The sequence below is a fragment of the Tachyglossus aculeatus genome, unplaced genomic scaffold, assembly GCF_015852505.1.
Source record: "Tachyglossus aculeatus isolate mTacAcu1 unplaced genomic scaffold, mTacAcu1.pri SUPER_34, whole genome shotgun sequence".
In the NCBI taxonomy this organism is placed as follows: Eukaryota; Metazoa; Chordata; class Mammalia; order Monotremata; family Tachyglossidae; genus Tachyglossus; species Tachyglossus aculeatus.
Window position 1 is genome coordinate 2,825,293 of NW_024044839.1, and position 16,383 is coordinate 2,841,675.

A 16,383-nucleotide genomic window follows, 5' to 3' on the forward strand; every position below is an offset into this window, starting at 1 on the left:
TATTATTACTACTAATAATAATTGGGGGCGGCTCTTATGGTCTTGGTTACTGCTCCAGGAGATACTACTGTTAATCCTAATAATAATGGGGGGCGGCTCTTATGGTCTTAGTTACTGCTGCAGGAGATACTACTATTAATCCTAATAATAATGGGGAGCGGCTCTTATGGTCTTGGTTAGTGCTCCAGGAAATACTACTATTAATCCTAATAATAATGGGGGGCGGCTCTTATGGTCTTGGTTACAGCTCCAGGAGATACTACTGTTAATCCTAATAATAATGGGGAGCGGCTCTTATGGTCTTGGTTACTGCTCCAGGAGATACTACTGTTAATCCTAATAATAATTGGGGGTGGCTCTTATGGTCGTGGTTACTGCTCCAGGAAATACTACTATTAATCCTAATAATAATGGGGGTGGCTCTTATGGTCTTGGTTACTGCTCCAGGAGATACTACTGTTAATCCTAATAATAACTGGGGGCGGCTCTTATGATTTTGGTTACTACTCCAGGAGATACTACTATTAATCCTAATAATAATGGGGAGCGGCTCTTATGGTCTTGGTTACTGCTCCAGGAGATACTACTGTTAATCCTAATAATAATGGGGAGCGGCTCTTATGGTCTTGGTTACTGCTCCAGGAGATACTACTGTTAATCCTAATAATAATGGGGGGCGGCTCTTAAGGTCTTGGTTAGTGCTCCAGGAAATACTACTATTAATCCTAATAATAATGGGGGGCGGCTCTTATGGTCTTGGTTACTGCTCCAGGAGATACTACTGTTAATCCTAATAATAATGGGGGGCGGCTCTTATGGTCTTGGTTAGTGCTCCAGGAAATACTACTATTAATCCTAATAGTAATGGGGGGCGGCTCTTATGATCTTGGTTACTGCTCCAGGAGATACTACTGTTAATCCTAATAATAATGAGGGACGGCTCTTATGGTCTTGGTTACTGCTCCAGGAGATACTACTATTAATCCTAATAATAATTGGGGGCGGCTCTTATGGTCTTGGTTACTGCTCCAGGAAATACTACTACTAATCCTAATAATAACTGGGGGCAGCTCTTGTACTCTTGGTTACTGCTTCAGGAACTATTACTACTGATACTAATAAAAACTGGGGGACTGTTCTTGGTTATTGCTCCAGGAATGTGCGTTTAGCTTTAATTAAGTGTGTTTGAGAGTCCCCGGGGAGGGGACGGGCCAGTCGTTGAGCGTGGTTTGGGCCGGCGGCCCCCAAGGGTCTCTCACCGTCTCTCCCCACGGTCCCTCCAGAGTTGTCCCGGGAGAAGCAGAGCTACCTGCAGGAGGTGAAGCGCTTCTGCCTGGAGGCGCCCAGCGACTGGTATCAGGTGTACCTCGTGCGGAAGCTGACCGACCAGTTTGGCATGGAGTTTGCCCAGAGCCTAGGCGGCGAGCCTCGCTTCCAGTGGGTGTTCCCCCAAGAAATCCTTCAGCAGCAGGTGAGGGAGGCCAAGCGGAACCCCCCCAAAACCGGGACCTTCGGCCCCGCTCTTCCAGGGCTGGCCTGCTCCAGCAAATATTACTACTACTACCAATAATAATAATAAATGGGGGGATGCCCTTGGTTATTATTACTACTACTAGTAATAATGATAATAAATGGGACGATGCTCTGGGAACTACTACACTACTACTACTAGTAGCAGCGTGGCTCAGAGGAAAGAGCCCGGGCTTGGGAGTCAGAGGTCATGGCTTCTAATCCCGGCTCTGCCACTTGTCAGCTGTGTGTCCTTGGGCAAGCCACTTAACTTCTCTGGGCCTCAGTTCCCTAATCTGGAAAATGGGGATTAAGACTGGGAGCCCCCCGTGGGACAACCTGATCACCTTGTATTCCCCCCCCCCAGCGCTTAGAACAGTGCTTCGCACATAGTAAGCGCTTAACAAATACCATCATCATTATTATTATTATTATTCTCTGGGCCTCAGTTCCCTCATCTGGAAAATGGGGATTAAGACTGTGAGCCCCCCGTGGGACAACCTCATCACCTTCTATTCCCCCCCCAGCACTTAGAACAGTGCTTCGCACCTAGTAAACGCTTAACAAATGCCATCATCATTATTATTATTATTCTCTGGGCCTCAGTTCCCTCATCTGTAAAATGAGGATTAAGACCGTGAGCCCCATGTGGGACAACCTGATCACCTTGTATCCCCCCAGCGCTTAGAACAGTGCTTTTCACATAGTAAGCGCTTAACAAATGCCATCATTATTATTATTATTACTAATAATAATACTAATAATAATTGGGGGCAGCTCTTATGGTCTTGGTTACTGCTCCAGGAAATACTACTAGTAACAATAATTGGGGGCGGATCTTGTACTCTTGTACTCTTGGTTACTGCTTCAGGAAATATTACTACTAATATTAATAATAATTGGGGGACTGCTCTTGGCTATTGCTCCAGGAAATCATAATACTACTTATAAATAGGGTGTTTTTAATCACTTGGTATATGCCCAGCACTCTACTAAGCGCCAGGGTACATAAAAGAGAATAAAATGGTAATTGTGGCATTTAGGAGCTTACTATGTGTGACCTTGGGCAAGTCACTTAACTTCTCTGCGCCAGCTGCCTCATCTGCAAAATTAAGATTAAGCCAGGGCTCCCCAGGAGGGACATAGATTGTGTTCAACCTGATCAGTGTGATCTACAGTAGCACTTAGTACGGTGCCTGGCACATGGTAAGTGCTTAACAAATAGCAAAAAAAAAAAAAAAAAGCAAAGATTTGCACCCTCTCTTGACCCCACCTTCAACCCCTCAGCACTTATGTTCACATCCAAAATTTATTTTAATGTCTGTCTCTCCCTGTAGATTGAGCTCCTTATGAGCTGGAAATGTATCTACCAACTCTGTTAAGTTGTAATGATAATCATAATTGTATTTATTAAGCGATTATCGTGTGTCAAGCACTGTACGAAGTGTTGGGGTAGTTCCAAGATGATTGAGTCCCACATGGGGCCCACAGTCTAGCAGAAGAATTGAATTTCCATTGTGCAGGTGAGGGAATTGAGGCACAGAGAAGTTAAGTGACTTGCCCAACGTGCCACAGCAGGTGAGGGGCAGAGCTGGGATCAGAACCCAGGTCCTCTGGCCCCCGTCGTCGTTGTCGTCATCATTAATGGCACTTATTGAGCACTTACTGTGTGCAGAGCACCGTGCTAAGTGCCAGGGACACTTCAGTACAACGGAGTTGTTAGACACGTCCCCTCAACGAGCCTACGGTCTAGATCAATCAATCAATCAATCACATTTATTGAGCGCTTACTGTGTGCAGAGCACTGTACTAAGCGCTTGGGAAGTCCAACAAAACATATTAACAAAATAAAATAATGATGTGAAGACAGACGTTAATATAAATAATTTATAATATCATCATCAGTCGTTGAGCACTCTCTACGTACCAAGAGCTCGGGAGAGTCCAATACAACCGAGTTGGCAGTCGCTGTCCCTCCCCAAAACGACCTTGGAATAACCTGTCATTTATAAAATCGTCCCCAAGTGCTGTGGGGTTGAGGGTGGGGCGAATATCGAACGCTTTGGATGACCCTGTCCTCGAAAGCCGTCTCCTCCCCTTCTGGAACTTGCACTTTTGTTCTGTAGATATGTTTGTACTTATTTATTACTCTATTTATTTTACTTGTACATATCTATTCTATTTTATTTTGTTAATATGTTTTGTTTTCTTCTCAGTCTCCCCCTCCTAGACTGTGAGCCCGCTGTTGGGTAGGGACCGTCTCTAGATGTTGCCAACTTGGACTTTCCAAGCGCTTAGTACAGTGCTCTGCACACAGTAAGCGCTCAGTATGTGCGATTGATTCTATTCCCAGGTCCACCACTTTCCTGCCATATATATGTAGATATGTTTGTACGTATTGATTACTCTATTTATTTTATTTGTACATATTCTAACTTATTTTGTTAATATGTTTTGTTTTGTTATAGATGTGTTTGTACGTATTTATTACTCTATTTTACTTGTACGTATCTATTCTATTTATTTTATTTTGTTAGTATGTTTGGTTTTGTTCCCTGTCTCCCCCTTCTAGACTGTGAGCCCGCTGTTGGGTAGGGACCGTCTCTATATGTTGCCAACTTGGACTTCCCAAGCTCTTAGTACAGTGCTCTGCACACAGTAAGCGCTCAGTAAATACGATTGATTGATCGGCCGTGTCGGGCTTCGGGTCTCTCCCACGGGCAGAAGGATCAGCCGGGCCAGATGGATCGGTACCTGGTGTGCGGAAACAACTACAAGGCGCTGCGCGATGCCCTGGGCAAAGCCCTCATCAAGTGCGACGTGGAGATCATCGTGAAAGCTCAGGAGGTGAGGGGATCTGGGAGTTCGGTCTCGCTCCGGACCTCCGGAACTCCCTTCCCCTGTCGTTTGTGAGACGCCTCCGCCCCTCCTTCCTCTCCCCCTCGTCCCCCTCTCCATCCCCCCCCGTCTTACCTCCTTCCCTTCCCCACAGCACCTGTATATATGTATATATGTTTGTACATATTTATTACTCTATTTTACTTGTACATATCTATTCTATTTATTTTACTTTGTTGGGTTTTGTTCTCTGTCTCCCCCTTCTAGACTGTGAGCCCACTGTTGGGTAGGGACCGTCTCTAGATGTTGCCAACTTGGACTTCCCAAGCGCTTAGTCCAGTGCTCTGCACACAGTAAGCGCTCAATAAATACGATTGATTGATTGCCCGTCTTCGGACGTATTTCCTTCAGGAAGTCCTCCCTGACTAATCTCTCTTCCTCTTGTTTTCCGTCCCTTCTGCATCCCCTGCGCTTTTAAGTCCGACGCTCTAAGCGTGTAGAAATTCATCCCTCACAGTACTTAATCAGTAAATCACTCCGTGCTATGTATTGAGCGCTTACTATGTGCAGGGCGTTCCCTCCCCACAACGAGCGGTGAAAACAGAGGGGTGGGGGGGGAAGCCAGGTGAGTAATGCGTGGCTCAATGGAAAAGAGCCCTGGCTTTGGAGTCAGAGGTCATGGGTTCGAATCCTGCCTCCGCCACATGTCTGCTGTGTGACCCTTGGGCAAGTCACTTCACTTCTCTGAGCCTCAGTGACCTCATCTGGAAAATGGAGATTAAGACTGTGAACCCCACGTGGGACAACTTAATCACCTTGTATCCCCCCCCAGCGCTTAGAACAGTGCTCTTCACATAGTAAGCACTTAACAAATGCCATCATTATTATTATTATTATTATTATTATTATTATTATTATTATTATTAATGCCCAGCTGGCATGGCAGCGGTGACAGTGGAACTGCATCTCGCCAGTTCTCCACAGTCTTTGAAGGCCTAACTCCAGTCCTTGGGTCCCGCTGGAGGAGTAGAGGGGAGGATCCATTTTCTGGGCAAGGGCTTCGTTGCCAGCCTTCGGAACGAAGCGTTCCCAAGTGCTTAGTACAGTGCCTGGCACATAGTAGGTGCTTCAGAACTACCATACTCCCTTCTGCCTTGCCCTGCCTTGCTCCCTTTATCTGCCTCCTATTCCAGCCCCGCAGAACTTAACGTCCGTATCCGTGATTTATTTACTTCTGTTCACGACCGTCTCCTCCTCTAGACTATGAGCTTGTTGTGCAGCGTGGCTCAATGGAAAGAGCGCGGGCTTCGGAGTCAGAGGTCATGGGTTCAAATCCCGGCTCCGCCAATTGTCAGCTGGGTGACTTTGGGCAAGTCATTTCACTTCTGTGGGCCTCAGTTCCCTCATCTGGAAAATGGGGCTGAAGATTGTGAGCCCCCTGTGGGACAACCTGATCATTTTGTAACCTCCCCAGCGCTTAGAACAGTGCTTTGCGCATAGTAAGCGCTTCATAAATGCCATCATTATTATTATTATTGTGGGTGGTCTGATTTTCCATTGTCCTCTCCCGCACACAGTAAGCGCTCACTAAATACGATTGACTGACCGAATGAACCCACAAGCCCCGATCCGTAGTCTCCCAGCTGCTTTCGTGCCCTGTCTTCTCCCCGAACGGAGGTGGGTGGGTCCGAGGACCCCCGATTGGAAGGTTCCTTGCTCTCGGGTCCAACTGTCAATCGACCCCTTCCATTTCAGGCGTGTGACAGCTGTGGAACCGAACAGGCGGTGTACCTGCTCCTGGCGATTTTCCAAGAGCTGACCCTCCTCTACAAGTCCCCCAACCCAAGCGTCCACCCCAGGGCAGAGGTAAGGCTCGGACCACGGGACAGGCCGGCGGAAATCCCGTCTCCGGGCGCGGGCCGAAGCGTGGGCATCTCTGGTTACCCGTGTGGGCCCTCTCTGTCGCTCCACCTCCCCTCTCCCCCATGTTGGACGGCAGCAGGGCGGCCCAGCAGTCAGAGCCCTGACCAAACCGTGTTTCCCCATAGCAACTGGAGACCGTGACCAGGTTCATTGAAGGAGCCCAGGTCCTGGCCCCTCCAGACGTGCAGAAGGTGGCCAAGTCTCTAGTGACCAACACGTTCCAGTCGCTGCCCGTGAGCCCCGCTGACTCCAGCCACAGGGGACGGGTGACAGAGCTGGCGGTCCACGCTGCCGCCGTGTTGCTGTGCGGGAGCAACCCCGTGCTGGCCCCCCTGAGGAACCTGGCCTTCACCCCAGCCGCCATGCAGGTGAGCGACGGGGCCCCGTAGACCGTCAACTAGCCGTGGTCCGGGAGCGCGTCTGTTCTATCGTCCTCTCCCACGCGCTTGGTAATAATAACAATAATGATGGTACTTGTTAAGCACTTACTATGAGCCAAGCACCATTCTCAGCCCAGGGGTAGATACAAGGTAATGGGGTTGTCCCACTTGGGGCTCGCGGACTTAATCCCCATTTTCCAGATGAGGGAACTGAGGCACAGAGAAATGAAGTGACTTGCCCAAAGTCACACAGCCGATCAGTGGCGGAGCCGGGATTAGAACCCACGACCTCTGACTCCCAAACTCGGGCTCTTGCCACTAAGCCACGCTGCTTACAGTGCTCTGTACCCATAGGAAGAGCTCAATAAGTAGGAGCGAATTTCTGTTTGATGTGGAGGCGGATGGGCAACCGCTGGAGGTTCCCGAGGAGTGGGGAAACATGGTCTGAACGTGTTTGTTGAAAAATGATCCGGGCAGCAGAGTGAAGTGTGGACTGGAGTGGGGAGAGACAGGAGGCCGGGCGGTCGGCGGGGAGGCTGATAGGGTAATCAAGGCGGGATAAGATATGTGCTTCGACTAACATGGTAGCAGTTTGGCTGGAGAGGAAAAAGGTGGATTCGATTGAAGAGGTCGGGTTCCTCTTCCGTGGGCTCTCGTCAGGGCCACAGTCCGGGTTGTCGTCAAAGGACGGCATTATGCGACACATTTGGGGAGTGGAGGCGGCTGCCTCTTTCCTTTGCCACTGGGTAGCACAGAAGACAGTAGGTACCGATAGTTGGGGTCGTCAAAGACAGCCCCCCCCACCCCCGTCACAACTCCCTCCTTCTCCTCCTCCTCCTCTTCTTCCTCCTCCTGTTCCTCCTCCTCCTGTTCCTGTTCCTCCTCCTCCTCCTGTTCCTCCTGTTCCTGTTCCTCCTCCTCCTCCTCCTGTTCAATCAGTCAATCGTATTTATTGAGAGCTTACTGTGTGCAGAGCACTGTACTAAGCGCTTGGGAAGTACAAGTTGGCAACATATAGAGACAGTCCCTACCCAGCAGTGGGCTCACAGTCTAAAAGGGGGAGACAGAGAACAAAACCAAACATACTAACAAAATAAAATAAATAGAATAGATATGTTCCTCCTGTTCCTCCTCCTCCTGTTCCTCCTCCTCCTCCTCCTCTGTTCCTCCTGTTCCTCCTGTTCCTCCTCCACCTGTTTCTCCTCCTCCTCCTCTTCCTCCTCCTCCTCTTCCTCCTGTTCCTCCTCCTCTGTTCCTCCTGTTACTCCTCCTCCTCCTGTTCCTCCTCTTCTTGTTCTGTTCCTGTTCCTCCTCCTCCTGTTCCTCCTCCTCCTCCTCTGTTCCTCCTGTTTTTCCTCCTCCTCCTCTTCCTCCTCCTCCTCCTCCTCCTCCTGTACCTCCTGTTCCTCCTCCTCCTCTTCCTCCTCCTCCTCCTCTTCCTCCTCCTCCTCCTCTTCCTCCTCCTTCTCCTCTTCCTCCTCCTCCTCCTCTTCCTCCTCCTCCCGTGGAGCTAAGCCGGGTCTCTGCTTCTCCATCAGGACTCTTTCCTTCCAACCATGCCCGAAGACCTACTGGCCCAGGCCCTGACCTGGCAGTGGAACGGAAACGTCCGTTGGTTTCGTGAGTATCGACACCATCTCGAGGCAAAGGAGGGGATTGGGGCGGCTTGGTGGGGCTGAAGTGACTTTTTTTTACCAAGTGTTTTTACAAGTTTTTACTTTTAACAAGTGTTTGTCAAGTGCTATGTGCCAGGCCCTGTACTAAGTGCTGGGCTAGCTAATCAGGGTGGACACAGTCCCCTGCCCCACAGAGGGCTCACCGTCTTCATCCCCATTTTCCAGATGAGGGACCTGAGGCCCAGAGAAGCCAGGTGACTTGCCCAAAGTCACACAGCAGGCAAGCGGCGGAGCCGGGATAAGAACCCAGGTGCTCTGATTCCCAGGCCCGTGCTGTTTCCACTAGCCCACGCTGCTTCTCATTCATTGTCATTCATCTTCTGCTGTGGGGGTTGTTATAATTACCATCATCCTCATCATCAGTCTGGTGTTCAGCTGCTTTCTAGGTGCCAGGCACTGTCCTAAGCGCTGGGGTAGATCCAAGCTAATCAGGTTGGCCACAGTCCATGTCCCACGTGGGGCTCACAGCCTTAATCCCTGTGTTACAGATGAGGGAACCGGGGCCCAGAGGAGTGGGGAACATAGCAGACCAGCGGCGGGGCCGGAATTAGAACCCAGGTCCGCCCTACTCCCAGGCCTGGCCTCTATCCGCTAGGCCGCACCGCTTCTCCGAGCGGTGAGGCTTTCCCGGCTTAACGTTGGCATTCCGTCGATTTCTCCCCACAGGATGCTCCAACGGCCATCCCTGCATGGTGGGAGAGGTGAGTGGCTAGCGCGTCGCGCCCAGAGACCACCGGGACCACGGCCCAGTGCGGGCCGAGGCGTTCGGTTAGCTTCTCTCCGCACGTCAGGTGGAGAAGGCTGAAACTCAGTTAGTAGAGTGCTTACTGCGTGCAGAGCATTGGACTAAGCGCTCATTCATTCGTTCGTTCGTTCGGTCATATTGAGCGCTTAGAGTGTGCAGAGAACCGGACTAAGTGCTTGGGAGAGTCCAATATGACAATAAAGACACATAGAACAGGTGGCTCAGTGGAAAAGAGCCCCGGCTTTGGAGTCAATCAATCAATCAATCAATCAATCATATTTATTGAGCGCTTACTATGTGCAGAGCACTGTACTAAGTGCTTGGGAAGTACAAATTGGCAACACATAGAGACAGTCCCTACCCAACAGTGGGCTCACAGTCTAAAAGGGGGAGACAGAGAACAGAGTCAGAGGTCATGGGTTCAAACCCCAGCCCCTCCACTTGTCAGCTGTGTGACTTTGGGCAAGTCACTTCACTTCTCTGTGCCTCAGTTCCCTCATCTGTCAAATGGGGATTAAGACTGTGAGCCCCCCGTGGGACAACCTGATCACCTCGCAACCTCCCCAGCTCTTAGAACAGTGCTTTGCACATAGTAAGCGCTTAATAAATGCCATCATCGTCATCATCATTCCCTCCTCACAACGAGATCACAATCTAGAGTGGGAGACAGACATTAATATATGTAAATAAATGAATAAATAAATGACAAGTGTACGCATGTGTGCTGTGGAGATGGGATGGAGGGCTGAGTGAAGAGAGCAAGCCAGGGAGACGCAGAAGCGAGTGGGAGAAGAAGAGAGGAGGGCTTAGAGGAGGGCTTCTCGGAGGAGACGGGCCTTCAGTAAGGCTTTGAAGACGGGGAGAGCAATTATCTGTCTAATATGAGGAGGGAGGGCATCATTCCAGGCCCGAGGTAGGATGTGGACGAGATAGCGGCGGTGAGATAGACGAGATGGAGATCCCTCTCAGGAGAGTCCACTATAGCAAGAGTCGGTAGATGTGTTCCCTGCCCACAACGAGCTTCCGGTCAACTTGCAAGAGTTTTGCGGTAGTTCAAAAATCATCAAGAAGGGTACACACCAGCAGAACCTTCTTGTTTTTTAACCGGGCTATGGCTCCTCACCGGGATTTACCCCCAAACTGAAGCGAAAGAAACGAATCACGTATAGATTGCTTTCTCGGTTGTCAGTCAGTCAATCAGTCGTATTCGTTGAGCGCTTACTTTGTGCAGAGCACTGGACTAAGCACTCGGGAGAGCCCCGTATAACAGAGTCGGTAGACACGTCGTTACAGGCGGGGGGAGAGGGCGGTCCCTGCGTCACCAGTGTTCCCGGGCTGTAGCTGTCAATCAAGCAGCTTCTTGGTCAGTAGGGGAGCAGACTCCTGCCCGGCCTCAATTTGGCGCTTTTTTGGACTTGAATCAATCGATCAGTGGTATTAATTGAGCGCTCGCTGCGTGCCGAGCACTGGACTAAGCGGTTGGGAGAGGACGATACAACAGACGTGCTCCCTGCCCGTAATAAGCTTCCAGTCCCAGACTACAGTTGGCTGGGGAGAGAGGAGGTGATGTTCCTGAAACTGAGAAAAACTAATTAGGGTTAGGTCCCTTGCCATAATTTCTTTATTTCTACTAACGTCTGTCTCCCTCTCTAGACAGGGAACATTGCTACCGACTCTATAATGTTGTTCTCTCCCAGGCGCTCAGTCCAGTGCTCTGCACAGAGCGAGCGCGCGATAAATAGCAGCGACTGATGGATTGATGCAGTGCTCTGCACGCAGCTAGCGTTTGATGATAATAATAATAATAATAATAATAATAATAATGATGATGGCATTTATTAAGCGCTTACTATGTGCAAAGGACCTATGGCCAGGCTTCTGGGTTAACGTCTCTTTAATAATAAGAATAATAATAATAATGATGGATGGCATTTGTTAAGCGCTTACTATGTGCAAAGCACTGTTCTAAGCACTGGGGAGGTTACAGGGTGATCAGGCTTTCCCAAGGGGGGCTCACAGTCTTCATCCCCATTTTCCAGATGAGGTAGCTGAGGACCAGAGAAGTGAAGTGACTTGCCCGGAGTCACCCAGCTGCCAATTGGCGGAGCCGGGATTTGAACCCGTGACCTCTGACTCCCAAGCCCATGTTTTTCCCACTGAGCCACGGCGCCTCTCTTTCCCTCCCCAGTGCGGTGCCCCAATGGAGCGGAGCAGGTGTGTGGATTGCGGCGTCACGGTTGGAGGGGAGAACCACAAAGCCGATCAAGGCTTTCAGCTGGTCCAGTGAGTTTTGGTCTTCCTCCTTTTTCCTCCTTCAATGAATCAATCAATCAATTGTATTTATTGAGCGCTTACTGTGTGCAGAGCACTGTACTAAGCGCTTGGGAAGTACAAATTGGCATCACATAGAGACAGTCCCTACCCAACAGTGGGCTCACAGTCTAAAAGGGGGAGACAGAGAACAGAACCAAACATACCAACAAAATAAAATAAGTAGGATAGAAATGTACAAGTAAAATAAATAAATAAATAAATAAATAGAGTAATAAATATGTACAACCATATATACATATATACAGGTGCTGTGGGGAAGGGAAGGAGGTAAGACGGGGGGATGGAGAGGGGGACGAGGGGGAGAGGAAAGAAGGGGCTCAGTCTGGGAAGGCCTCCTGGAGGAGGTGAGCTCTCAGCAGGGCCTTGAAGGGAGGAAGAGAGCTAGCTTGGCGGATGGGCAGAGGGAGGGCATTCCAGGCCCGGGGGATGACGTGGGCCGGGGGTCGATGGCGGGACAGGCGAGAGCGAGGTACAGTGAGGAGATTAGCGGTGGACAGAGACAGAGAACAAAACCGAACATACTAACAAAATAAAATAAATAGAATAGATATGTACAAGTAAAATAAATAGAGTAATAAATATGTACATATATATATATATATATATATTTGCTCCCCTTCCTCTGAGCCGCAGAGTCAGGGGCACCCGAGCTTGTCCCGGCCGGCCGGACCAGGTGAGGAGCGGCCCGGACTTTCCAAGCCGGGGGGACGCAGCCGGGCACCCCACCTAGAGAGATGGGCCCAGGCTGGCGTCGGAGCCCACTGGATTTTCCGACATGAGGTTCCTTGGTCCCAGCTCTCTGATCGATCGTTCGTATTTTTGGGGCGTGTACCGTGGGCCGATGAGGGAACTGAGGCCCAGAGAAGTGAAGCGGCTCGCCCAAAGTCGCACAGCGGACGAGGGCCGGAGCCGGGATCAGAACCCGCGTCTGGGCTCTAGCCACCGGGCCACACCGCTTCTAGACTAAGTGCTTGGGAGAATAAAATGCAGCGGAGTTGGTAGACCCGTCCCCTGCCCACGAGGAGCTTTCAGTTTAGAGGAAAACCAGGAACGTCCTTCACACGGGCTTTGCTGCGGAGGGTAGAGAAACGTTCTCTGTTCCTTCGACACTGAGATCTGGACACTTTATTATTATGGTATTTGTTGCGCGCTTCCTCGTATCATCAAGCAGCATGGCTATAGAGAAGCCGCGTGGCTCAGTGGAAAGAGCGCGGGCTTTGGAGTCAGAGGTCATGGGTTCGAATCCCGGCTCTGCCGCATGTCTGTTGTGTGACCTTGGGCAAGTCACTTCACTTCTCTGAGCCTCGGTTACCTCATCTGTAAAATGGGGATTATCATCATCATCATCATCAATCGTATTTATTGAGCGCTTACTGTATGCAGAGCACTGTACTAAGCGCTTGGGAAGTACAAATTGGCAACATATAGAGACAGTCCCTACCCAACAGTGGGCTCGTGGTCTAAAAGATTAAGATTAATTAAGGTTAAGCCTGGGAGCCCCACATGGGACAACTTAATCACCTTGTATCCCCCCCAGCGCTTAGAACAGTGCTTTGCACATAGTAAGCGCTTAATAAATGCCACCATCATCATCATCATCAAGCAGTGTGGCTTAGCGGATAGACCCCAGGCCTAGAAGTCAATAGGACCTGGGCTCTAATCCCGGCTCTGGCACTTCAGTCGATCAATGGGATTGATTGAGCGCTTCCTGCGTACAGAGTACTGTACTAAGCACTTGGGAGAGGACAGTAGAACATAGTCGGTAGACACGTTCCCTGCCCACAGGGGACTCACAGTCTAGAGGGGAGAATGGAGAATCGTGCAGCACGGCGGAGTGGATGGAGCCCAGGCCCGGGAATCAGAAGGTCATGGGTTCTGATCCCGGCTCTGCCACTTGTCTGCTGTGGGTCCTTGGGCAAATCACTGTACTTCTCTGGGCCTCAGTTCCCTCATCTGGAAAACAGGGATCGAGGCAAAGCCCCACGTGGGACGGGGATCGTGTCCAACCCTTGATCATGTCAAGGCCCTACTCAGAGCTCACCTCCTCCAGGAGGCCTTCCCAGACTGAGCCCCCTCCTTCTTCTCCCTCTCCATCCCCCCCGCCTTACCTCTTTCCCTTCCCCACAGCACCTGGATATATGTATATTTGTTTGGACATATTTATTACTCTATTTATTTTACTTGTACATATCTATTCTATTTTATTTTGTTAATATGCTTGGTTTTGTTGTCTGTCTCCCCCTTCTAGACTGTGAGCCCGCTGTCGGGTAGGGACCGTCTCTATATGTTGCCAACCTGGACTTCCCAAGCGCTTAGTCCAGTGCTCTGCACACAGTAAGCGCTCAATCAATACGATTGAATGAATGAATGAACCTGATTTGCTCGTATCCACCCCAGAGCTTAGTATGGTGCCTGGCACATAGTACGTGCTTAATGAAGACCACGATTGTCATTATTCCTTTCAAATGTTTCCTCTTTCCTCCGCGCTCCCGGGTTCCCAACGTCTTCTCTCCGTTTATTCATTCATTCATCCATCCGGCTGTATTTATCGAGCGCTTACTGTGTGCCGAGCACCGTACTGACCTCTTAGGAGAGTCCAGTACGAGAACAGACGGACACATTACACGCAGCAGCAGCCGCCCCCGGGGCGGGGGGCGGGCTGGCCATCCGTCCATTCACTCATTCAGTCGTATTTATTGAGCGCTTACTGTGTGCAGAGCACTGTACTAAGCGCTTGGAAAGTACAAGTTGGCAACACATAGAGATGGTCCCTACCCAACAACGGACTCACACTCAAGAAGGGGGAGACAGACAACAAAACAAAATATGTGGACAGGTGTCAAGTCATCAGAACAAATAATTAAAGCTATATGCACATCATTAACATCATCATCATATGGGAAGCAGCGTGGATCAGTGGAAAGAGCCCGGGCTTTGGAGTCAGAGGTCATGGGTTCAAATCCCAGCTCCGCCAGTTGTCAGCTGTGTGACTTTGGGCCAGTCACTTCACTTCTCTGGGCCTCAGTTCCCTCGTCTGTAAAATGGGGATTAAGATTGTGAGCCCCCCGTGGGACAACCTGTGTAACCTCCCCAGTGCTTAGAACAGTGCTTTGCACATAGTAAGCGCTTAATAAATGCCATTATTATTAGTAACAAAATAAATAGAGTAGTAAACATGTACAAGTAAAATAAATAGAGCAATAAATCTGTACAAATCTATATACAAGTGCTGTGGGGAGGGGAAGGAGGTAAGGCGGGGGGGTGGGGAGGAGGAGAGGAAAAAGGGGGCTCAGTCAATCAATCAATCAATCAATCAATCAATCGTATTTATTGAGCGCTTACTATGTGCAGAGCACTGTACTAAGCGCTTGGGAAGTACAAATTGGCAACACATAGAGACAGTCATTCAGTCAATCGTATTTATTCCTCCCGGTCACGCGCGTCGTCCTCCACAGGAACGACACGGACAGGACCCAAAAGGGCCACGTGCTCGGAAGCCCCCACTGCAGGGAGACAGCGGCGGTGGGCGACAGGGAGCTGGCCCCGGTGGTCTTCGTCCTCCTCCGCCTGCTCACGCACCTGGCGATGCTCTTGGGAATCTCCCGGAGTCCACAGGTAGGGAGAGCGGTGGGCATCCCGCCGCCCGGGAGGCAGAACGACCGGGGTTCTCCCCTCCGGCTCCGCCGCTCGTCTGCTGTGGGACCCTGGGCGAGTCCCTTCACCTCTCCGGGCCTCCGCTTCCTCCTCGTAAAGTGAAGATGAATCGGGGCTGCCTGATAAGAATAATAATGATGGGATTTGTTAAGCGCTTACTGTGTGCCAACCACTGTTCTAAGCGCTGGGGTAACAATAAGAATAATAATGATGGTATTTGAAGCGTTTACTGTGTGCCAACCACTGTTCTAAGCGCTGGGGTAACAATAACAATAATAATGATGGTATTTGTAAGCGCTTACTGTGTGCCAACCACTGTTCTAAGTGCTGGGGTAACAATAATAATAATAATCATGGTACTTGTTAAGCGCCTAATGTGTGCCAACCACTGTTCCAAGCGCTGGGGTAACAATAAGAATAATAATGATGGTATTTGTTAAGCGCTTACTGTGTGCCAACCACTGTTCTAAGCGCTGGGGTAACAATAAGAGTAATAATGATGGTATTTGTAAGCGCTTACTATGTGCCAACCACTGTTCTAGACGCTGGGGTAACAATAATAATAATGATGATGGTACTTGTTAAGTGCCTAATGTGTGCCAACCACTGTTCTAAGCACTGGGGTAACAATAACAATAATAATGATGGTATTTGTAAGCGCTTACTGTGTGCCAACCACTGTTCTAGGCGCTGGGGTAACAATAGTAATAATAATGATGGTATTTGTTAAGCGTTTACTGTGTGCCAACCACTGTTCTAAGCGCTGGGGTAACAATAATAATAATAATAATGATGGTATTTGTTAAGTGCCTAATGTGTGCCAACCACTGTTCTAAGCGCTGGGGTAACAATAAGAATAATAATGATGGGATTTGTTAAGCGCTTACTGTGTGCCAACCATTTTTCTAAGCGCTAGGGTAACAATAATAATAATGATGATGGTACTTGTTAAGCGCCTAATGTGTGCCAACCACTGTTCTAAGCGCTGGGGTAACAATAAGAATAATAATGATGGGATTTGTTAAGCACTTACTGTGTGCCAACCATTTTTCTAAGCGCTAGGGTAACAATAATAATAATAATGATGGTATTTGTTAAGTGCTTACTGTGTGCCAACCACTGTTCTAAGCGCTGGGGTAACAATAGTAATAATAATGATGGTATTTGTTAAGTGTTTACTGTGTGCCAACCACTGTTCTAAGAGCTAGAGTAACAATAATAATAATAATGATGGTATTTGTTAAGCGTTTACTGTGTGCCAACCACTGTTCTAAGTGCTGGGGTAACAATAACAATAATAATGATGGTATTTGTTAAGCGTTTA

The 16,383-nt window shown here is 49.4% G+C and overlaps 1 protein-coding gene across 1 annotated transcript in view; it reads left to right on the forward strand.

Annotated features, from left to right (window-relative positions):
• Positions 1-16,383, forward strand: part of RNF213 (ring finger protein 213) — a 115,666-nt gene that overhangs the window by 80,202 nt on the left and 19,081 nt on the right. Inside the window, exons 47-54 of the mRNA XM_038741969.1 lie at positions 1,284-1,471; positions 4,234-4,356; positions 6,103-6,213; positions 6,396-6,638; positions 8,189-8,270; positions 8,993-9,027; positions 11,260-11,354; positions 14,861-15,020. Of these exons, the coding sequence (XP_038597897.1) occupies positions 1,284-1,471; positions 4,234-4,356; positions 6,103-6,213; positions 6,396-6,638; positions 8,189-8,270; positions 8,993-9,027; positions 11,260-11,354; positions 14,861-15,020 (1,037 nt within the window). The remainder of the gene's footprint in view (positions 1-1,283; positions 1,472-4,233; positions 4,357-6,102; positions 6,214-6,395; positions 6,639-8,188; positions 8,271-8,992; positions 9,028-11,259; positions 11,355-14,860; positions 15,021-16,383) is intronic.